At 44.5% G+C, this 24,000-nt stretch overlaps 2 protein-coding genes across 2 annotated transcripts in view; both read right to left on the bottom strand.

Annotated features, from left to right (window-relative positions):
• Window positions 1–1,712: 1,712 nt before the first annotated feature.
• ftsj3 (FtsJ RNA 2'-O-methyltransferase 3) lies at window positions 1,713–19,481 on the bottom strand. Its single transcript, XM_063202019.1, has 21 exons — window positions 19,334–19,481; window positions 18,905–19,010; window positions 18,597–18,643; window positions 18,318–18,397; window positions 17,743–17,842; window positions 17,306–17,500; window positions 16,565–16,680; window positions 16,246–16,350; window positions 15,379–15,479; window positions 14,506–14,592; window positions 14,032–14,196; window positions 13,307–13,442; window positions 11,510–11,709; window positions 9,550–9,673; window positions 8,873–8,963; window positions 8,551–8,704; window positions 7,536–7,633; window positions 6,760–6,862; window positions 5,024–5,207; window positions 3,882–3,976; window positions 1,713–2,603 (listed from the first exon to the last, which is right to left on the bottom strand). Exons 1-21 carry the CDS (start codon window positions 19,398–19,400, stop codon window positions 2,234–2,236), a joined length of 2,724 nt encoding a protein of 907 aa, XP_063058089.1. The 5' UTR covers window positions 19,401–19,481; the 3' UTR covers window positions 1,713–2,233.
• A 1,740-nt stretch (window positions 19,482–21,221) lies between these two features.
• plaat1 (phospholipase A and acyltransferase 1) overlaps window positions 21,222–24,000 on the bottom strand; it is a 7,033-nt gene continuing 4,254 nt past the window's right edge. The window contains exons 4-5 of the mRNA XM_063200320.1: window positions 22,324–22,595; window positions 21,222–21,323 (exon numbers count right to left, since the gene is read on the bottom strand). Coding sequence (XP_063056390.1) covers window positions 21,222–21,323; window positions 22,324–22,595 — 374 coding nt within the window. The remainder of the gene's footprint in view (window positions 21,324–22,323; window positions 22,596–24,000) is intronic.

Genomic DNA, 24,000 nt, shown 5'->3' with positions numbered 1-24,000 from the left:
ACACTGTAAGCACTACAGAAAGGAAAACATTGCAAAACATGACAAGGAATACACCCACCATTTAAGCTGGTGAAATCATGTCCAAGATAGGAATTAACACTGTTTTTTTAATATAAAATCATCTCATCGGTTAATGTATTTAACTGTTAAGTGTTGTCTTTTGTTTTGTTTTTAGTCTTCGACATTTGCTGCCATTTATTGTCCCCTTCCCAACTCTTTTGAGACGTGTTGGATTTATCAAATTAGAAATGAGTATATATGTCCCCCAAAACAATATTTTGTCTCGGTTTTAACACTTAATATGCTGTCTTTTCATTATTCTCCATCTAATGAATAGATTGAATGTTTTGAAAATGATAGCATTTTGATTTTATTCACTGTTTACCAAACGTCCCAACTTCACCGGAGTTGGGGTTTGTAGACTGATTGCGTTTTCCTTACTGGACAAGCCAACAAAATCAGCAAGGGATCAAATAGGCTAGCCTACTTAGGCCTATCGTTCTACATCTGTGTCCATGAATCACTGTTGAAATATGAACATGAGACTGCATGGATGGCATATTTACCAGTAAAGATAGCCTAGTTACAGATGCTGCTGCTATTATTTTGAGAAAAACTGTACAAAGGAGGGAAAAAAATCATAGTCATAATCATTTAGTCATTGTAGGGGAAAAAATCACTAGAGGTAGAAAGAAATCTCTTCGCCATGTTTAACAATAGCCTACACCCGCCTCTTCATTTACCCGCCGTCAAAAACCAAACATTTATCAACTGCTGCAAAATTCTTATTTGAAATTCACAAACCTGTTCAAAATACACAATAAGTGAACAATAGGCCCTACACAATAAGTGAACAATAACCAATACACGGAACAGTATAAAGAATGCAAAGTGAGATTCTTGTAACATCTCTCCCTCAGTGGAGAACATAAACTAACTTAGGCCTACTCCAAAACCATCATCGAAAAGAAGAGCTACAACACATTGGAATACCCAACACACCATTTTGAGTTTGTCCAAAATTTGCTCCCCTCAACAATCTCTTCAGTCACTTTAATGTGCTTAAGCTTACTTGGCACTATATTGTTCACATGCTTGTAGCAACTGTGGCCACTATCACTGCAACATTTTAAACTATTCAGCTTCTGTCTCTGAGTGGAGGACAAAAAAAAGCAAGAATTGCTGTGAACTTAATATCGGCAGCAGCATCAGCAGGGTCACGTGGCAAGAAGCAGCAGAAGTGCAACACTTCCTTGCACATAGGGGGCAATGGCGAGCAAGTGTATATGAATTGAAGTCAATTTAATTGCAATTGAAAAGTTAAATGATTAAAACATTTATTTCCAGCCCTTAGAACTACAAGTTCGTCATGAATAACTATAGCTACAATGATACAGAAGTTATTACTGTTCTCGGTCAGTGGCGGAACACTTCCAGAGGCAGCAAGAGGGTCATCTCTCTCTCTCCACCTTCAAGAAGCAAGTAGGCCTTAAGACTCTTCTCTTTTGTGTCTATACTGCACTGATGCCTGGCCCAGGCCCGGGTAGACTCTTAGGTTAGGCATGTTTGGGTGTGTGTACGTTTTGTGGGCTAATGTACTTAAAGCCAGAGTATGTGTGCCATTGGAGTGGTATTCTGTTAGGGAAGAGGTGGGCAAACTAAGGCCCGGAGGCCAACGCGCTGCACATTGCAAGTTCACAACTGGAACAAAATTCAAAGCTTTCAACGAATTTATTGAAAAGATTTACAATTCTTGTAATTTATTCTTGCTTACAATGATTTGCAACTGATGCACAGTAGCCAAACAGTACAAACCCATTTGTACAGTTAAGTATTTATCAGAGAGATGTCTTTCCACCATACATTTCACCTCTCATACAGACTGGTGTACGACAACAGCGCACGCACGCATGTGTACATAGACAGACATTACAGTGACTGCTTTACACACAACACCACGCTTCTCGCCTCTCAGGAGGCAAAGTTTTTAAACCTCCAGCAGGTCGTCAAGGAGATATCTTGACCATAGAAAATAACAAAAGTACCCACAACACACCACATTTCTGAATGTGAAGTGCGGTTCAGTGGGTATTTAGCTCCATTCCCAGGCAGTAAAGACCGTTTATTTCCAAGAACTGGACTGAAACAGTCAATCAAAAGTCACAGAAAGTGTGAGGAGTTGAGGAGGGCAAGATGTCTGTGGGGAGGGGGAGGTCAGGGCATACTTCCACATTTACTTGCGTCCTCTTCCTCCTCTGCCCCCGCCTCCTCTGCCACCGCCTCCTCTGCCACCGCCTCCAGCCCTCTGGCCCATCCCTCGGCCACCACCGCCTCCACCTCTACCTCCACCTCCCCTGCCCTTAAAGCCTCCTCTCCCTCCGCCGCCACCTCCCCTACCCCCTCCTCGTCCTCCCTTGGCCCCCCTGGCCCCGCGCTGCTCCGCCCTCTGCTGGCCGCGCATGTCCTTCTTCATGCGGGAGTCCACCACTTTGAAGAGGCCCTTGACGCCCGACGGCCGGGGCACCTTGCGGCCCGCGCCCTTCTTGGCCACCACGTAGGTCACCTCGCGCTTCTCCTTGCCCACGCCTGCCTTCTTGTAGATGCTACAGTGAGGGGAAGGGGAACGGGAGAGGAAGCAACAAGAGAATTTGTTAATGCCAGAATGAATCAAAATAAGCTTCATAGCGCGCTCAATACTAACAAATAAAGAGCAACTGGGAACTCATATCTGTAAGAAATTATTCAAAAGAAAAGAGACAGGACAACACTCCTATTCGTTTTGTACTTTATTGCCCGTCAGACTTTTCGGTCTAAACCTTTATCAGTGTCGGACGGGCACTAAAGAGTGCCGTCCTATCTCTTTTCATTTGATTCTTTCCAGCAGTGGAAATGAAGGTATCCAGCCGCATGGGTCATTGATGTTTTTGTGTGCAACAGATGTCAGGTGGTACAGTACCACCATTGCCGATGCCCATTAATAAATGAATTAATGATTGGCAATTGATGTACAAGCATTGCATATACAGTACTTCTAAGATAATCCAGTTTTAAAAATCATTTAATAATTGAAAATGACTCAAATCAAAACCGTGAAAAAGAAGACCCTTTTACTGGGAATAAAGAAATGGTCACATTTCACATTTCCCGGAACCCTAATCAGGAGTTCTAAACAGATTTTCAGGAGGAGTGGAAGAAGAAACAAGGGGAGCAGAAAGGGGAAAATGGATGATGGAGGAGGAGAAGGAGCAAGGGGAGGAGGAAGAGGAGGATGGTGAAAATATACTGAAGGCCTTGATAAGAGATCTCCAAGACTGATCATCGTGATGGGAGTTGCAGTATTCTGGTTGGGTGCGTTCCTATGCTTAAATGGGATGTTTGCAGAATAGGTCTCAAGGGAGAACATGAGCCGTGTACAAACTTCTGTTGTTTGCACAGGCATAATTATAGAGTTTAGCAGTGTTTGTGAAACTGTGGAGAGAGAGAGAGAGAGAGAGAGAGAGAGAGAGAGAGAGAGAGAGAGAGAGAGAGAGAGAGAGAGAGAGAGAGAGAGAGAGAGAGAGAGAGAGAGAGAGAGAAATGGATAAAGGGATGGCCATGGAATTATCAGGAAGTTGTGTGTGTGTGTGTTTAACATGGCCGCACACAACGTGGCTACGGTGGTGTTAGTTAGGGTTACAAGGACGCACTCTTGCACATCCAGACGCTGTACCCATTGTAACTGCCAGCATTAATGTAGGGACAAAGATTACATTTGATAGGGCTATGGCAACGATGCCCTGTGTGTGTGTGTGTGTGTGTGTGTGTGTGTGTGTGTGTGTGTGTGTGTGTGTGTGTGTGTGTGTGTGTGTGTGTGTGTGTGTGTGTGTGTGTGTGTGACTAACGTTCTGAGCTGGGCCATCTTCTCTCTTTCTGAGATGTCCACGGTGTTCACCACCGCCTCAGCCTTCTTCTTGGCCTGTTCCATCTTTTTCAGCATCTGCACACACACACACAAACAAACAAAACACACTTTTTAGAGGTTTGAGATCTTTGTCACTGTGGGAAAGAAGCCCCCTAGCAAGCCTCCTTGACTTGTTTGTTTAAAAATCTAATTTATTGCACAGGACATTTTTAAAGTGACTATTTTGTTTAACACATCGACAACCATGGTGCTTTTTGTCATTATGGCGAGAATGCCAGCAACCCAGGCCATGCTGGATGATTGTAAAGCCACAGCATGATTTGGGTTAGAGCTACGGACACATAAAATACTATGGAGGACTTAGAAGAGGTCATAACATTTAAACGTTCAAAAAAAGAGAAAATGTTTAAGCTGCAGAGTGCTTCAGCTCGATCTTCTCTTTGTCCTTTTCCTTTACTGTTCTACGACTGTGAGGCACTTGCTAGCTGGATGATGCATAGTTTCATCTGAACCTTGATTAGATTTGTTTTTCTGTGCCTCATTTCAAAATACTGTATAGGGTAAGCAGATGAGGTGATTTATTGTTGCTACTAGATTTGATTCGGCATTCAATGGGTTTTGAAACAAATTGGTACATTTTTGACAGTCATTGTCTTATTGGCCAGCATGCATGTACAGATGGTGTGGTAGATATGAGAACTCAACATCCTGCGCATACATATACATGTGTGGCTGAGTTCACGTGCAGTATGGTGTAGTGTGCACATGTCAATGCATGTGAACTGTGCAAGCATGTACGTCTTTGTGTATGTCTGTCTCGGGTGTGTATGTCTGTCTCGGGTGAGCTTCCTGTGTGTATGTGCGCCTCGGTGAGCATCGTGTGTGTGTGTGTGTGTGTGTGTGTGTGTGTGTGTGTGTGTGTGTGTGTGTGTGTGTGTGTGTGTGTGTGTGTGTGCGTGCACGCTGTATGTTTGTGTGGGAGAGCTTATTGTTGGTATGTGTGTCTCTGTGAGCTGTGTGTGTGTGTGTGTGTGTGTGTGTGTGTGTGTGTGTGTGTGTGTGTGTGTGTGTGTGTGTGTGTGTGTGTGTGTGTGTGTGTGTGTGTGTGTGTGTGTGTCTCACCCGTCTCTTCTTGCGGCCCTTGGCCTCTGCGACCTTCTTGATGGGTCTGGAGTTGATCTCCCTCCAGCGCTGCTTGTACTCCTCCACCATCTCCTTGGAGAGGGGGATGGGCTTCCGGCGATGCTTCTTCTCGTCGTCCGCGAACCACGCTGGCACGGTCCACTTCTCATCCGAGCTCGCAAACCTGAGACACACACACACACACACACACACACACACACACACACACACACACACACACACACTTAGGTTATGTCCACACCCTTTCTGTACATACACATGCACTGGGGATGGAAATTCACACTATTTGTAAATGTCCCGCAAAATCTCTCGTCAAATATGAAAGGTACACTATCGGGTGTCTGGTGAAGGTTGGCCGTCACATTTGATACATATAATTAAAAGACACACACCAACATGGTCACGCGCACACACACGTGTGCACATGCAATCACACAACCATAACAGCGCACCAACTACATCTCACTCTGTCACACACACACATGGCAAGGCAAGGCAAGGCAAGGCAAGGCTATTTATACAGCGCATTTCATACACAGGTGCAACTCAATGTGCTTCACAAAGTTAACAAATGTAAATGAAAGGAAACAGGGAAGAAAGAAGGAAATAAATTAGAGTCAAAAAACATTTAAAACATTAAGATAAAACACAAGGTAAAAATAATAATAAAATTAAATAAAAAAATTAAATAAACATAAAAAAATAATAATAATAGTAATAAAAAGAATGATGTGTAATTTAAGCTAGGGGAAAGCATCTGAGAACAGCTTTGTCTTGAGTCTAGATTTAAAGCTATCAATATTGGGTGCATTTTTTACGTAATCTGGAAGCTGGTTCCAAAGCTTTGAAGCATAGAAGCTAAAGGCTGCCTCTCCAAACTTTGTTTTGACATTTGGAATCATCAGCAAATTCTTCTCCGTTGACCTTAGTGACCTGGTTGGTGCATACAGCTGAAACATATCCAGTAGATATGTGGGTCCCATTACATTTAATGATTTAAACACAAGTAGCATTGCCTTAAAATCAATTCTGTAGCTTACTGGGAGCCAATGCAGCGATCTTAAAATTGGAGTAATGTGGTCGAACTTCCTTGTTTTTGTAAGAACCCTTGCTGCTGCATTTTGTACAAGTTGAAGCTGTTTAATGGTCTTATTGGGGAGGCCAGTAAAAAGACTGTTACAGTAATCAACCTTACTAGAAATGAAGGCATGTATTAGCTTCTCCAGATCATGTTTAGACATAAGGCCCCTAAATTTAGAGATGTTTTCTATGTGATAAAATGCACACTTAGTAATGGCTTTCATGTGACTGTTGAAGTTTAGGTCACCGTCAATGAGGACCCCGAGATTTTTAACTGTTTCCCTTGCTTTCAGTCCCTTTGTTTCAAGGATAGTAGCAATCTTTTGTCTCGCCTCTCTTTTCCCAAATATAATTACTTCAGTTTTATCTGTGTTCAGCTGGAGGAAGTTGTGAGACAAACATTAACAAAATCCTTTTGTTAATTTGGTCCATGCAATGATAGAGTGATTCAAGGGGGGTGTAGTCATTGGGGGACATAGATAAGTAGAGCTGGGTATCATCCGCATAGCTATGCTAATTTATGGAGTTATTTTCGATAATGTGTCCCAGTGGCAACATATACAGATTGAACAGTAGTTGTCCCAGAATGGAGCCCTGGGGGACCCCACAATTCACGCACGCATGCACGCACACACCTGTGGAAGGATCCGTCGACCAGATCCCTGGTTTTCTTCTTGGAGGTGGCGATCTCCGTTCCTAGGGCCAGCCCCTCTGGAGTCAGGATGCGCGCCTTCTTACCTGCACACAGCAGACAGACAGGGGAGCAGTGTTAGTGTATGACCATACTGTAGGTGGCAAAAAAAAAACGTTACAATAGGCATGCAAGCCCATATGTGGGGGGCTTAGCGCGCTGGGCCACAGCGCCCCCCGAAGGTCATGTTTTAAAAATGTTCGACATTCTATTGGTTGCCACCAAACTAAGTCATAACTCATTACATCAGGGGTGTCAAACATAAAGACTAAGGGCCGGATGCGGCCAGCCAGATGGTACAATACAGCCCCAGACTTGTAGAGAAATAAAACTTAAGAATGTCAAAAAAGAAGAAAATCTCTAGCCCATTACAAGTTTGCTGCAGGTGGCTGAGTTTTCAGGTTTTCAACCAATTGAGAACAATATTGTTGTTCGCCATTTACAGTCAATCCTCTTGATATACCTGCCCGCATCCACATTGAGAGGATTGATGATAATGCAGTTCCGATATGACACAGAAATTCCTGATATTTCGCAATTACATTACTGGTCCTGCCCACTAGAGATCAAATTGGCTGTTTGTGGCCCCTGGACCGAAATGAGTTTGACACCCCTGCATTGCATATGCTGATGTTCATCAATAAAGTCAAGCATTTTACGTTAGAAAAGAAATGATTAATTCCTGCTAAATGAGTAGGATTAGGGTTAAGGTCTACTCACTAGTGCTCTCCACCGGCACCACCTGGAAGTCATCCTCATCCCCACCGTCTCCCTGGTCACCACGCGACCCCGCCGACCTCTTCATTTGAGCAATGTCACTGGAGGAGGAAAAAAGAGACAACATCAGTGTTGTGGAAGAGGCAGTGTTTTTCTCTGTGTCACATGTACAGTACAGTTTACAGTCTATTCATATTGTTGCTCTCGTCTGGTATTGAGGTTAGGTGGTGGTGTTGACAGTTTCACGACGTGTGAAAACTAATTTCCCTCAAGAGGACAATAAAGGTTCCATCTCTTGGATCTGTCTATTGGGAGGAAGAAAAAGCTTCAACTGATGGTAGCTAGACTAGTCCTGGCACAACCATGCAAAACTGCTGCAGCCTCTCCTCATCACCCATCCTGCCAAAGCCTCAGCTTCTGTTATCCTGTCTGGGCTTTGATGCCCTCTCCCAGAGGTAGCACATTTTCTAAACAGTCTGCTTTTTGGTTTTTTTCCCATTCATTATCTATCTCACTAGGGAGAAACTGCTCCAACTTTGAGACAGACTTACTCCTCCCCAGCTAATGCAAGTGGTCGCTCATTTATCCATCAGACGGCATCGTTCTCGCATAAAATGATAGGCTATAAACTTTAAAATGCCTCTCTGTAATTGCTTCTCATAAACCCTACATTAGCGACCCTCTCTTCTGTTAAAAGCTGCAAAAATCAAATCAGAAAAACATCAGTTTGTCAATCTGTAACTGCTAATGGAAATCATGAGGAAAAAAAATCCAGAGAGCAGCTGAAGCTGAAGGATCCAACATAAATTCCACCTATATACAATGTCCGAAAGTCGGGAAGACTGATGAACCTCCTGACTATACATGGGTCAATGGCATCTTATTGGGCTCAGACCTCAGGTGGCAGAACAACAGCTGATGCCCAAAAATTCATTTTAAAAACCCATACAATAGTGACATAAGCTGTGGTTGTACCACCCTGACATGTGCTCCTAATAAAACGTCATTCTCCACTCACTTTTCATCGTCGGTGCTGTCGTCAGAGTCGCTGTCGCTCTCCTCGTCCTGTTCCTGTTCCTGCTCCATCTCCTGTGAAGGTCCCGCCGTTTCCTCCTCCTCCTCCTCCTGTTCTGCTGAGAGCTCCTCCTCAGCTTTCCTCTTACGGCCTTTACCTGAGGCGATCATAGCACAGGGTAAGAAAATCACAGACACGCATGCATACAAAGTCTTTTCTTGAGGTGACATAGTACAGTTCAATTTTTTATGGCTCATGCACAAAACAAACAACTTACACCGTGTACACAGATCTTTGTTTGACACACACATACACAGACACACACCTGTGGCCTGTTTCTCCTGCAGTTTCTGCGTTTGCCTGATCTCGTTGACGGCATCGGTTTCCTGGTCCATCTCCAGCTCAGAGAAGATCCCCTACAGACCACCACAGCACAGTTACAAACTCAGGACACTGGCAACGCACACACAAAAAACTCCAAGTTCAAGCGAAATACCTACTTCACTACAGTTTTCCTTAATTTCTAATTAAATAACTAAACTGGTGTCTTAATGACAATATAAAATAGACTTGCACGTGTTGTGCAGAAGGAATCAAACCCATCTCCCACCCAACTGGACATCGACTGAGAGAGGGGTCTGTGGGAAACTAGATACTACAATTGACCCAACATCATATTTGAAATGACTGATGGCGTTGTCTGTTTACATCCATTTGTTTCCAAAATTTAACAAAAGCCTGTGTGTGTATGTGTTTGTGTGCACGCTCTCATGTCAGTTCATCCCTTGCTTAACCACATGCTGGTCTTTTAATTGTTTCCATGGAAGTCGATTGGAGAGTCTGTCTGTCTGTCTGTCTGTCTGTCTGTCTGTCTGTCTGTCTGTCTGTCTGTCTGTCTGTCTGTCTGTCTGTCTGTCTGTCTGTCTGTCTGTCTGTCTGTCTGTCTGTCTGTCTGTCTGTCTGTCTGTCTGTCTGTCTGTGTGTGTGTGTGTGTTATCTGACCTTGCTGAACCACATGCTGGTCTCGCGCTCCCTCTTCTCATCCTGGTCCTCCAGGTCCACCAGCAGCTCGTTGCCCTTGCCTTCCTCCTCCTCCTCATCATCCTCAGGGGCATTGAAGGACACCCTACAGCCAATCAGCACAGAGAACACAAAATTAGACCAGCCAATCAGCACACAGAATAAATCATTAGAACTATAGATGCAACCAGGGCTCTAAATTAACACACGCCAACACGCCAAACACGGGTGAAAATTCATTTTGGCTAGTAGAAAAAAAATACCTACCCGCCAATTTGGCTAGTAGCGCCCGAGTACAGTAACTTATGAACGGTAAACCGCTGCTCTGATGAACGTAATACGGCGAGATTTCCTACATTACCCATGGACACTAGCGTCACGAGATAGCCTCCCACCGTGGGCTTTCCAGTGCATCCAGCGTCAACTCCATGCTGTTGCGCGCGCCAGGTTTGAAAACATTTCAGACGACCAGCCTTCTGTCAGCTAAGCTGCGCTCACACTATTCTGACAGGCAGCTCTCCTCCTATGCTCTCGTCGCTTTCGCTACAACCTTTTTAACGTCACTACTGCTATTATTACTATATGAACCTTGCTGTAACAGGCTGCATTTTTTAAGCAGTGAGACCCTGACCGTTTCAATAACAGGACTTACGCAGATTATGCATAGCGCTACTTCTGTTGTGTAGACGTTTTGTGCGAGTGATGAGAATGTGGCGGGGGTTAGAGCAAGGTTCTGTGTGTTGGTGAATGCTAGTAGTAATTGTAAATAGTGACGTTAAAAATGAGTTGTTGTGGAATGAAATAGCGACCAGGGCAGAGGAGGAGAGCCGACTGTCAGAGTGTGACCGTAGCTGTCAGTTCAGTTGTCTTCTGAAATGTTCAGAGTCCTGGCGCAACTAAGTTGGAAAGCCCACGCCATCGAAAAGGGAAAAAAAGCAACCAACGACGAAGCTGTGGAAGTAACAAAGGAAGCGAAGATTCCCGAGATATTATTTACTTTTAATTAAACTAGGCTTCTTGTCATTTTGTTGCGCATGGTAGAGAAGAGCTCCTCCTCTCTCCTCTCTTTTTCCTCTCATCTCTTCTCCTTCCTTGGGGTGTGCGTATGTGAGGTTTTGTAGTGTTTGGCTGTGTGCTTGGTTACTGTAGGCCTATGTTAAAGATCTGTTATGTGAGTGGCTTGTGTGATGTGATTCAGCTGCTTTCAGAGGAATTGAACAAAAACTAATCAAATTAATTAGGCCTAAGTAACGAAAGTAAAAAATAAAGCAGAAGTTAAAAAATAATGAAAAAATATATAGCCTATAATATGCTTATTATGTAGGCATATAGTAGCCTATGCAGGCCTATAGTGTATCTGTGTTGTAGAAACAGTTGGACAAAATGACCATTTAATTAGAAAAAAAAACCTAGCCTAATGCATAGTTTATTTTGGCGAGATAAAAAAAATGGCTAGTTGAACTTCTGTTTGGCTGGTAAGAAAAAATGTCCACTAGCCAAATTGGCTGGTGGTGGAAAAAGTTAATTTAGAGCCCTGGATGCAACCAAACAGCTTACAAAACTAATTGAATCAGGCAGGGGTGGGTTTCTCGAATCCGACCAAAATTAGCCTTCGGACCAAGTAAGTCCGAACGAAGTCCGACACAACAACTAACCAACAACTATGATTTCCCGAAACCCTAAGACCAACTAGGCCGATGTAGGTACGAAGTAAGTCCGATGAAATTCCAACCAAGTAAGTTCAGATGCACAATGAAGTTGTCGGAAATGCCTTTTGTTCTTTTAGTGCTTAATGGCTGGATTACGCTTTTGACTCAACAGTCTTCATCAGACTCTCTTCCAGCAATGAAGCAATAAAAGAACAACAAAATGGATTTTAGGTGTGCGAACCCCTCACTCTGAAAACTACAAAAGGAACAGGAAACAGGAAGTGATGCGCTACTTTTTCTTGGGCTTCTTCTGGTCCAGCTCCTTCTCCAGCTGCTCCACTTCCTCCATGTCGTCTGAGTCCAGGTCGGAGGCCAGCGAGATCTTATCCACGCCGTCGTCGTCAGACAGGTACACGTCATCCTCCGCCTCCTCGCCCTCGTTCAGGAGCGCGTCGGCAGCCTTCATGTCCCCTCCACTCACCGCACACAAGGCCTACAGGGAGAACGTAGAGGATGAGAACCCTGATATCACAGGGCCTACACACAGAACATGGAGGTTAGAGAACCTTGATATCACAGGGCCTACACACAGAACATGGAGGTAAGAGAACCTTGATATCTCAGGGCCTACACACAGAACATGGAGGTTAGAGAAGTCTGATATCTCAGGGCCTACACACAGATCAGCCATTGCACAGGGCCCACAGTTAGAACATTCAGTAATAAGAGCACAGTTTTAACACAGAGCTAGGGATGCACCGATACCGATACTGGTATCGGTATCGGCACCCGATACTGCTCATTATACTATTACTCGTACTCGCCAAGTACTTGCCAGGAATGATACTGCTATTACACAAAACAATACAAAATCTTGTCAGAACGAAGTCCGACACAACAACTAACCAACAACTATGATTTCTCGAAACCCTTAGACCAACTAGGTCCGATGTAGGTACGAAGTAAGTCCGATGAAATTCCAACCAAGTAAGTTCAGATGCACGATGAAGTTGTCGGAAATGCCTTTTGTTCTTTTAGTGTCAGTTTAGTTTTAGTTTTTGAAGTCTGATATCTCGGGGCCTACACACAGATCAGCCATTGCACAGGGCCCACAGTTAGAGCATTCAGTAACAAGGGCACAGTTTTAACACAGAGCTAGGGATGCACCCGATACTGCTCATTATACTCTTACTCGTACTCGTCAAGTACTTGCCGATACCAGGAATGATACTGCGATTACACAAAACAATGCGAAATCTTGTCACGTTCTGTGGACTTGAAAGCAGCATGGGAAAAAAAGTGCCACCTCATACATTTACTAACATTTAAATCTACATGGAAATGGACAATAAAAATATCACAGGTGGAAAAAAACAAGGCCATGCATTTATTTTCATTGTATTTTGGTGGTAAAAGGTATCGGTATCGGTACTCAGTATCGGCAAGTACACACATTAATGTACTCGAACTTGTATCGGTTTTCAAAAAAGTGGTATCGGTGCACCCCTACACAGAGCCCAAAGACAGAGCACACAGGCAGCAGTCCTGGCCCAGGGCCTTAAGACAAACCACAGTTAGATAACCCTAATATTACACAGGGCCAAGAGACAAAAGCCAGAGAGGTTAGAGAACTCTTGTTTTCACATTGAACCAACAAGTGGAATCCAAAGTGGCCGTTTTATGTGTGTTTTAACACTGAACTTACAAGTAGGACCCACTGATGTTTGTAAACATGGCACCTACAAGTGTTAGCAAAATCAATTTCAGAACTTGAGGCAGAAGAACTCAGACTTTAAGTTTGACTTTAGATACTGAACATATAGTTTCTTTACATGTTGAAACACCCATTTAACCTTTGTTCTTGGACAGAGATTGAGATGAAAAATGTCTATTTTTCTTGAGAAATGTCTAGGGCCATGTGAAAGGTTCTAAAATTCTCTGGTACTTTGGTCACGTTCTGCAGTACTTTGTAAATAAATTGATGATGGCATACTTGAGTACATACTCTAACCCCACACACACTCCAGTTACACACCACGGCAATACCAACATACACACACACACACACACACACACACACACACACACACCTTGGCCTTCTTGATGGTGCTGAGGGAGAACATGGAAGAGTCCTTCTCGTCTGCGATGGAGACGCCTGGTAGATCCATCTTCAGCTCAACCCTCTCCCTCTGCTTACGCCTCTCCTTCAGGATCTTCTTCTTCTTACTAAACACAAACACATACAGGTATTGAAATAACTGGAGAAAAATCTCTGCGGGAAATCTCCCTACTCATAACAGAGGGGGAAATGCTGTGCCATTGAACATTAAAAAAACAGAGCTAAAGCACATAGAGCATTATACTGAAGAGGAGAACTGAATGTTTCCAAATGGACAGTGAACAGTGGCAGTTTGGCCCTGGGGGTGGGGATTAGATCAACAAAGTATTTGTATTTCAGCAAAAAAAAGACGAAAGATGGGCCTTTGATGAAGACGGAAGTTACACCGTCGAATCATGACAAGTAAAGGATAAAACTTAACATGTCTGAAACAAAAGAAAAACTGAAGACTTCATTTAACAGTTAGACATGATGAACACAATACATCTATTAAAACCACAACTATAAAAAATGTCTTGCTTGTGCTCTACTACTGCAAACTATGGTCCTTGAGCCTTCGCCCCTCCCCTCTCCCCAATTCCTTAGCCCCATCTCCTTTTGTAGAGCAACCCTGGGCTCCATGAAGGGCACTATAAAACATTTGTTATCTATTATAATTATCATTATTACTCCATGAAGGTGAAGGGAAGCCCTCACCGTTTGAGCTCCGCAATCTCCTCTGCTTTCAGCGAGGCCAGCTTCTTATCCATCTCATCCTCTTCATCATCCTTATCTTCATCATCACCACCTGCAGCAGCAGACTCTGCCTTTGGGCCCTCATCCTCCTCCCCATCAGAGCCACTCTCCTCATCTGAGCCCAGACTGATATTGGGGAGAGAGGGAGAGAGAGAGAGAGAGAGAGAGAGAGAGAGAGAGAGAGAGAGAGAGAGAGAGAGAGAGAGAGAGAGAGAGAGAGAAAGAGAAAGAGAAAGAGAGAGAGACAGACATCACGTGTTGATTTGAGCTTTTCATTCTCCAATGGACTGACACTTGTCAATGGAAGAAGACAAAACCATAGTAAAAAAGCAAACATTTCTGGAACGCACACACACTCAGTGTTATGTACACAGGCCACACATATTATCAATATATTGTACAGATAGAGCTGGATGCCCCAAACTAAATACACACCTGATCTCCTGGCCAGTCTGCTTGGCGCCCTCCTTCAGCTTCTTGGACAAAAACCTCCTCAGCTTGGCCCTCCAGGAGAGCAGCAACCTAAAAACACACAGAAACAGACACACCATTTCCAGCAAAAGTTTAACAAAAAATGCAAGCGATTCTCAGACTGACTGCAGTAATTCATTTACAGTCAACTAGTCTGTATCAGTATCTCAAGTGCTCCTCACTGTCACAGAAGATAAGAACTTGTTTAGGAAAAAAGTGAAAGTGAAAAAGTGAAAGCCCATTGGGAAACTCCAACTCCCATTGTCATTGTGACACAGCACTCCACAGCACACAAGTGAACTCTGCACACTGCACACAACGAAATTGCATTTATGCCTCACCCGTGCAAGGGGGCAGCCCTCAGTGGCGCCCCATGGGGAGCAGTGCGGTGGGACGGTACCATGCTCAGGGTACCTCAGTCATGGAGGAGGATGGGGGAGAGCACTGGTTGATTACTCCCCCCACCAACCTAGCGGGTCGGGAGTCGAACCGACAACCTCTGGGATGCAAGTCTGACGCCCTAACCGCTCACCCATGACTGCCCTAAAAAATGGTGCATTAGTGTACAACATCTAGTTCAGGACTGTTTGAAGCTCTGCTATTGTTTACATTTGGTTACATTACATCTAGTCTTGCTCTAGCTCAAACTGTTGCTGCAGACAGAAAACAGCCTCATTCCTGTAACATGGCAGCACGCAAACTTGGCAACAACATGCAGGAAGAGGGCATTTGAGGGCTCAAGCACATACACAAATACACACAGGCATCCTCCTGTAGTTCTTCTTGTACACACCCAACCAAACCACACACAGACACACGCAAAGCAAAACAGCGTACCGGAGCTCTTTGCGTCCAAGGACTTTAATGTCCCGACAACACTCCTTGATTTCCTCAGAAGTGGCAGTGTGGGACTCCAGCTCAGCGTTGTCAAATGTGATCTACAAAAGGATACACAAAGCAAAGTTTGGCACAGAGAAGATTCATGACTGAGGTGCTGGTTACACGCTTGCGAATATCTTTAAATGTAGCAATTTTTAAATCTGTTTACATGTAAACACAACATATGGAAAGAAATAAAAACTCCATTGTTACAGGTGCGTGTTAAACTACTAAATTGGATATTATAAAAAACTGTGTTTTGGAATGCGCATTCTGTTAATGTGCAAACAAGACGCAAACACCCACCAAAAATATCCATATACACGTGAAAAACAGCTTCTAAACTTCTAAACCATATCCCATATTTGCCACACACAAATTAACATGAAAAAAGTGTGCCGTTGTATAAAGGAACTTAAATGCCATTTATTAAATGACAACTAAAATATAGCATCCATCAGCCGGTATGTAATTAATAATTGTTATTTGTTTTCTAGCACTTTCATGTCTTAGTAACATTTGTCCGGTGAAACTGTTCATGACATACAGACAGGCACAGGTTTCTCTCCATTATCCTAACTCCTGTCCTTGTGGCCTCGCGCTCTGCTGACACAGCGGAGAAAACAAAGTTTCCCTGATATCAGCTCAGCCACGAGAACTTTCGGGGGACTTTTCCCTCATTCAACATCCCAATTGCAAATATTGAATTAAATTTCTGTTGTCAATGACGTTTTACAACGTCATCATGAGACCACAAGGGAGGATGGAAATTAGGACAATGGAAAGATCCCAGAGTCGTGGAGAACATCAGAGCAGAAGGCTCACCTCGCTGGCTTTGCTGAGGAAGTCCACCGGGTTCTCTACCCGTAGGAACTCACTGACGGAGAAGGTGTGATAGAGAGTGAGATCTCCATCATCGTAGCCCTCAGCCTGAAGAAGACACACACACACACACACACACACACACACACACACACACACACACACACACACACACACACACACACACACACACACACACACACACACACACACACTGGATAACACTGGATAGCAGAGATAAACACAGCCATATCAAAATTTCCAGAAAATGCTTTATCACAAGCAGTCTTTCTTCCACAGACTCACACTCTCACACACATACCTTTGGTTTCTTCTGGGTGACCAACTCTTTGACTGTTTTCACTTGCACCTCCACCTCTTTGAATGCGTGTTTGGGGTCAAAGAACTTGTTATCGATTTTATCAGGAGCCAGAAAACCTAAGAGAGAAAAGAAGGAAACAAAATGTTCATCATAAATGCACGGATGTGTGTACATTCGGTCTTCTTGCACTACCCAGAGCTACTGAACTAAATCCTGTAGGTTTAGGGCCTAAACCAGGGGTCAGGAACCTTTTTGGTGGAGAGAGCCATAAACGCCAACTTTTTAAAAAGAAAATTTCACGAGAGCCATACCATTTTAAAAACACTGAATACAATTAAAAGCATGTATTTCAATTAAACCCAACAATCTTAGAGTGTACTGTCAAGTTATTGCTTTAATTGATAACATGTAAGTAGAGGGCTGCCAACTGTCAACTTCATTATGGCGAGGGTCTGGTAGTCCTCCCCCCGAAAATGTTGTATTTCTTAGATGTAATTTCCTGCATTTTAACGTCCCATGTCCCGTTTCAATTCAATATGGAACCTGTACTTTTATTTATAAATATAGGACCGTTCCGTATTTCAAGGGATGGTTGGCAACCCCAGATAAGTAAGAGCCATATACAGTTCCCAAAAGAGCCACATGTGGCTCTAGAGCCATAGGTTCCTGACCCCTGGCCTAAACCTATGCGATTGAGACCTAACCATAGGTGGATGATCAATACACTGCAGTGCTACCTACCATTGCAGATGACGAAGATCTCAGCGGACTCGTTACGGGAGGCCTGGGGCTTGGTGGCTGTGACCTTCTTGAAGAACTGCTGGAAGATCCAGAGCAGGGGCTGGTAGTCTTTGGAGCGGAACACCTTGGTGACGAACGTACCCCCTTTGTTCAGGAACTCGCAGGCCAGCTTCAGTGCCATGAGAGTGAGGTTGGCTAGAATGGAACGGGGAAAATAATGTCAGATGCCTGTTTATAAGTCATAGGTCACCACTACGGACAGAGTAAAGTGGGAGTGAGGAGAAATGGGGCACAGCCATAACATGCATGACTGATGCATTTTGCTGCATTGAAAAGGGCTCTGGGCTCTCGCTGAGGGAGAGAGAGCATAAGAGACAGAGACAGAGAGAGAGAGAGAGAGAGCGAGAGAGAGAAAGAGAGACTCTAAAAAAACCAACCCTGAGAGAAGGCATCATGCTGCCAGTTAGCGCCCACGTTGGGGGCTCCGTCATTGAGGACCACATCCACTTTCCAGGTCTTCAGCTCTTTCCGCAGAGCCTGAGGAGACATCAAGGAGAGTAGACACGTGAGAAAAGGACCACGTTATGACACAGATATGATACAGGTTATGATATTGATATATGCAGGCAGCCGACCAGGCAGGTAAGGTAAATGGACAGATGATTTAAAGAAAGTAAAAAAAAAAATGTGCACATTGTTCTCATTCGCAAACATTTGGTCCAGTGGCCTTCATCAAGATTTTTTAAAAATGTAAAAAAAAATACAATCCAGCAACACAAACATTATGTGACTGGTGCACCAGTTAAGGAACAGATGGGCACAGTTTAGATTATGCACAAGATATCCTTCCACACGAGCCATGACAGATTTTGTTGGGTCATCTTTTTTCAACAAAGGATTTCCATCATACACTATGGTTTCAGAAAAACATCAGGTAAGTAACCACTGGGCTGTCAGCACAGCCATATTTCCTCTCTTAGAGCTGTTATGAGATGTGAAATGTCAACGTCACCTGTCTGCACTTTTCTGTTGTGATGTCCTCCTGTAGGGCCACCACATTTGGGATAGGCCTAATTGGCACCAGATCCACACCTACGAGTGATCAAGACACCATATGAGTACATCTCATCACATACCAAAATATATCAAAAAGGCATCTAGTCAGTCACACATAAAAGTCTCTCATCTACACACACTGTACATCACTGTGCATCACACATTCTTTAACACACACACACACACACACACACACACACACACACACGAAGGCATACACCCACATTACACCCACCAATAATGAGGCTGGATACAGGCATAAACTTGGACGCCACCTGCAACCTGTAACGACATGACAACAGGAGAACATGTTGAGAATCTGCACGAGTTCTGGGTTTTAGGCTCGCTTCTGTGCACATCAGAGAGTGAGGACGTTTATTCTTACATCACATAGTCTGCAATACAATAGTTTCCCATCCAGACACACAACACGTCAAGCATTGACAAGTGAAAACTAAATAGTTCAATTCTAAAACTTCTTTACCCCGTTACTTTTCTGTTATGGGCGACATGCTAAGGCCTAACAGATCTGTTTACACTTACCATCCTCCAGGCGCCGCACAAAGATCCACCAGAGCCCTGGCTTTCTGTAGAAACTGAAATTTACGGTTCAGTTGAATAAGCTTGAAAGACGAACGAGATCTGTACCCTGTGAAAGAAAGTAATCGCCGACTTCAGCAGAGCATTTTCATATCGTGTCCCATGTATAAAGCACCATGTTGACAAGAGGAGGCCCACTAGAATTAGTCAATGTTCCTTTAGAGACAGAGGCATGTCAAGACTGCCATGAACATTCACGTTAAGAACATTGCAGATGGCCATAATATTCAGATACGTGGTGTAAAGGTTCATGTCTGAAAGAAAGACAACTGAACACGTAGACATTTAACTAGCTGGCATGCAGAGCTAACAGTGGTTAGCAATACCATTTTTGCAGCTTAAAATGCAAATTCTACAGCACCGATCACTCACCTGTCTCCTTAGCCAAATGGTAAAATTTGTCTTTTCTGGTCTTTCCGACCTTTAGTTTTTTACCCATTTTAATGTCTACGTTCTCCCCAGTTTAGTGAAGAGCTTTAGGTAAACTTCCTGACCAGTCCACTCGAAAAACACAACACGTGTGTTTCACCGGCGCAGAAAGATTACGTCACGAGGACACATGCTTCTGTCTTCTTCTACGGCGAACTGTTCGCAGCTGTCTCATTACTGCCATCTGCAGCTGATTAAGTGAAACACATTCCAATGTTTCTTTTGAATGATTTATCGCTGCAACTTCTAATATGTTTGTACTCAAGAATTCTGTAAAAATCACAAAAATGACCACAGAAAATCATATAATACAACTCATATTTTATTCATTTGTGAAATAAGTGCACAACTGCAATTTATGGTGAGGAAGATTAACAAAATCATTGGTTATTTTCCATCACTTGTCATGTATCATTTTGGACAGCATTTCAGTTATTTCTTCCTTGTTAAAACCAGACTTTTTAAAATCACATACTGATGATGGGGAGGCTCCTGCTGATGACAACAATGATGTTCATGGATGGATTGAATGTTGCTAGAGAATATGACACAGAATGTTATTTTTTTTATTATTATTATTTTTTAATCAACTTGCATACCTGGGTAATGGTTCATCAATCCGAGGATACTGTTTGTCATTGTGAGTTAGGTGTAGGGTTGCCAACCGTCCCTTGAAATACGGAATCGTCCTGTATTTAGAGATAAAAGTACGGGTTCCGTATTGAACTGAAACGGGACACAGGACGTTAAAATGCAAGAAATTACATCTAAGAAATGCAATTTTTTCTGGGGGACAACCCCCAGACCACCGGCAGGATGAAGTGTCCCGTATTTTTTTCATTGACAGTTGGCAACCCTAGTTAGGTGTGTCATTGGGAACAACGGCTGTGAAGATGCTGAGTAGGATTTTATTATAGGCCTACTACTGTAGCCTATATCTGTCAGTGATGGACAACATGGATTTATTAGTTACAATCCAGTGTCACATATTCCAAATGGCTTGGATTTACCTGTCCAATTCAGCCAGGTGATTGGCTGGTTGAATGATCACCTGGTTGAATTGTTATGGTAATGAATTCATTTTGCCCATAATTATTTTTTGTCGTCAGGCAAGGGTTTTGCAACATCAGGGTTGCATGTCCAGGATAGGTCAGGGTCTTGGGGACAGAGGGCTGGTGTGTTGGGTATAGGTGGTGCTAATGTAGATGCTTCTGAAATATCCGGCCACTTCTTAGACTAGGTTTAGCGATAAGGTCAACAAGTTCAAACATGGGAGCTGGAGATGGGTCAGAAGGGGCGGCCCCAGGTCAGAAGGGGCGGCCCCAGGTCAGAAGGGGTGGTTCCTAAAGCTGGCAGTGTGGCTGGAGATAAAAGGTGGAGATTCGTCAGAAGGGGTGATCCCTGGTCAGAAGGGGTGGTCCCTGGTCAGAAGGGGTGGTCCCTGTTCAGAAGGGGTGATCCCTGGTCAGAAGGGGCGGTTTCTGAAGCTGGCAGTGTGGGGACGAGAGGTGGAGATTCGTCAGAAGGGGCGGTTCCCTGCCAGTGTGGGTGGACATAAGAGGTACAGTAGTTGTTCAGAAGAGGTGGTTCCTGGTACTAGGAAGTGGGTGGAGATGAGAGATGCTGTCCAGGAGAGATCGTATGTCAGAGGGGGCGATCCGTGCTCAGAGAGGGCGGTCCCTGATCAGAAGGGGCGGTCCCTGATGTGAAGTGGCGGTTCCTGGATTTGTCGATGTGGGTGGAGATGAGAGGTGTTGTAGGTGTAGATTGTAGGTGTAGGTTGTAGGTGTTGTCAATGAGAGATCGTGTGTCAGAGGGGGGCGGTCCCTGATCAGAAGGGGCGGTTCCTGGAGCGTGTGTTGATCAGGCCCAGCACGGAGAAGGCACTGGCTGCAGCCGTCACCAGGCTGATGGCCCCGATGGCACGCGTTGCCTTTGGACACAGAGAGGAGAGAAAGGACACATTCAGAGGGATTCACTCAATGTCAAGGATGTACACTTTCAAGCCCTTTCAGACTCTCAATGCACATTGGCACGAGCAAAAAAAATGCACACATGCTGTTAATACTGTAAACCACGCCCACTCAAGCATAAAGATGTACACTCATTCTCATGCTCACTATCACACACACACATACACACACACACACACACACACACACACACACACACACACACACACACACACACACACACACACACACACACACACACACACGCACACAGTCACCCGCAATCAATGGTACAGTATAAAATCGTTCGAGTTATGTGTAAGTTTGTTTGTTTGTACATTCACAGGGCATGTGTGTTTCTGCCCACCAGAGGGCAGAGGAGAGCTCTCTGAACGCTTTTCTAGTTCTCAGACTGTCAAGCCTGTTACAGTAACTCACTCTCGCCATTAGAGATGCCTTACCATGGGCACACTCACACAGGGGTGTTGACTCACACGCACACACACACACACACACACACACACACACACACACACACACACACACACACACACACACACACACACACACACACACACACACACACACACACACACACACACACACACACACACACACACACACACACACACGGGATGGAGATTCACTCAAAGATGCACCAACTCACTATCACAATCACACAGGGATGAACAGCCTTTCATACTCAAAGAAAAAACATTCACTTTGACGCTCACATGGGAAAAGGGGCCCATCATGAGACCCAAAGCTGCAAGTGTGTACGTGCGCTTGTGTGTATAGGCATATCTGTATGTGTGTTGGATTTTGTGTGTGTGTGTGTGTGTGTGTGTGTGTGTGTGTGTGTGTGTGTGTGTGTGTGTGTGTGTGTGTGTGTGTGTGTGTGTGTGTGTGTGTGTGTGTGTGTGTGCGTGCCTGTGTGTGCAATATGTATGGGAAACAACAAGAGGGAGAAGTGCGAGAGACCTGCTCTGAAACTCCTTCACCGTATCGCAGTAGCGTCACAAAGTGTTCGCAGTTGCTGCCCAGCAGGTCGTAGGACACCTCTTGGCCAATGAGGAGCTGCGATCGCTGGATGATCTCGGTGATGGGCAAGGGGGTGTGGTCGTCGTCGTACTTGTTGTTGACGCGGTACGAGTCTCCGCCCACCACCTCCTTCAGCAGCTGCATGCGCACCACGGCCTTCCGGCTGAATACCGACTTGACGCTGGACGCCATCGCTGCTGCCTGCCCTTCGTCTGGGAGAAGAGGACACAAGAGGTTTTAGAGGATGCTCCATACACATATGCACACGCACACGCACTCAGACTGATACTGATACTGAGATACTGTATCGTGGCTGCTGCCAGGCCCTCATCTGAGACAACAAAGAGGCTAGTGGACCACTATACACACACACACACACACACACACACACACACACACACACACACACACACACACACACACACACACACACACACACACACACACACACACACGCACGCTACTATACAGATAGTGTACAGTACATGTGCAGAGCGCACTCAGTCATGCACGTGTCAGGACACATGCAAACAAACACATTCATGCGTGCAGTGTGCACAAAGTTACACACACACACATGCACCAATGCATGTACACACGCACGTGCACATATACACACACATACACGCATGCACACGCACAAACACACAAGCATGCACACGCACACATAATATGTCATATAGAAATGCACAAACACTCAAGCTGCACATACACACACCCACACACACACACACATGCACGCACACACATGTAGTGTATAGTGGTCCACAAACACACATACGCACACACACACACACAGACACACACACACACACACACACATACACACACACACACATAGAGAGACACAGAAACATACTCTCAAGCTGTAGCATTGACAGCCAAGTTCACATTGGACTACGGTATGCTAGGGTTCTTTTTATAGACTCGTTCTTTTTGCGTTTAACACAATCAGGCCCCACCACATGATGGAGAGGCTATTGCACTTGGGTGTGATTGTGAATATAATAAGATGGGTTGAGTCCTCTCTGATGGAGTGTGTTAGAGTAAAGGCAGCTGCGTCCACCTACCCAGGCTCCGCCCTCGCAGTGACACAACACCTTCGGCTCAGCTACACTAGCTCAGGAAAAGAGCTTGTTCATGAGCAGTGGGGACAGCGGGAACCTCCACCTACTTTGTCGGGAAATAGTCAATTTTGAGCATTTCCAACCATCCTGGGTAGAGGCGTGTTCAAGGCAGTGACGTTGTTCAAGCAGAGACGTTCTATTGGGACTAAGAAATGTTTGGCTCAGCCTGTTCTGCCCTCGACCAGAAGCAAACCAAGGGAGGTGGGTCTTTTATACAGATGGGTCAACCATGCCGTTTAAGAATGTTTGTTGTTATCAGAGGTGCATCTTGCCACCAGGCAAGGCAGGCAGCCGCTTGGGGACCCCAAGCTCCTAGATAGTGAATAAAAGGCACATTTTACCACAGTAGTGGCGATTTTGGTTCAAATGCTCTTTTTCTTGCATTTTCGCTTGGGGCCCCACCTGACCCTAGAATCGCCTCTGGTTGTTATGCTCTTGGTCAGACCAAGTCTCAAAGAGATTTGAAAGTCATGATAATCAGGCAAGTGTC

Source organism: Engraulis encrasicolus, chromosome 6 (genome assembly GCF_034702125.1).
Source record: "Engraulis encrasicolus isolate BLACKSEA-1 chromosome 6, IST_EnEncr_1.0, whole genome shotgun sequence".
In the NCBI taxonomy this organism is placed as follows: Eukaryota; Metazoa; Chordata; class Actinopteri; order Clupeiformes; family Engraulidae; genus Engraulis; species Engraulis encrasicolus.
Note: the sequence above shows the minus strand (reverse complement) of the source record. Positions and strands in the feature narration are given on the sequence as shown.

Bases quoted from the DNA above. Each gene is read 5' to 3' on its own strand.
- ftsj3 (XM_063202019.1), bottom strand. From the start codon at position 19,400: ATGGGTAAAAAACTAAAGGTCGGAAAGACCAGAAAAGACAAATTTTAC. The intron at 17,843-18,317 runs GTGACGTTGACA...ATGTCTCCTCAG, and splicing joins CAACAGAAAAGTGCAGACAG to GCTCTGCGGAAAGAGCTGAA. The intron at 8,705-8,872 runs GTGTGTGTCTGT...TGATCGCCTCAG, and splicing joins GCAGGAGAAACAGGCCACAG to GTAAAGGCCGTAAGAGGAAA.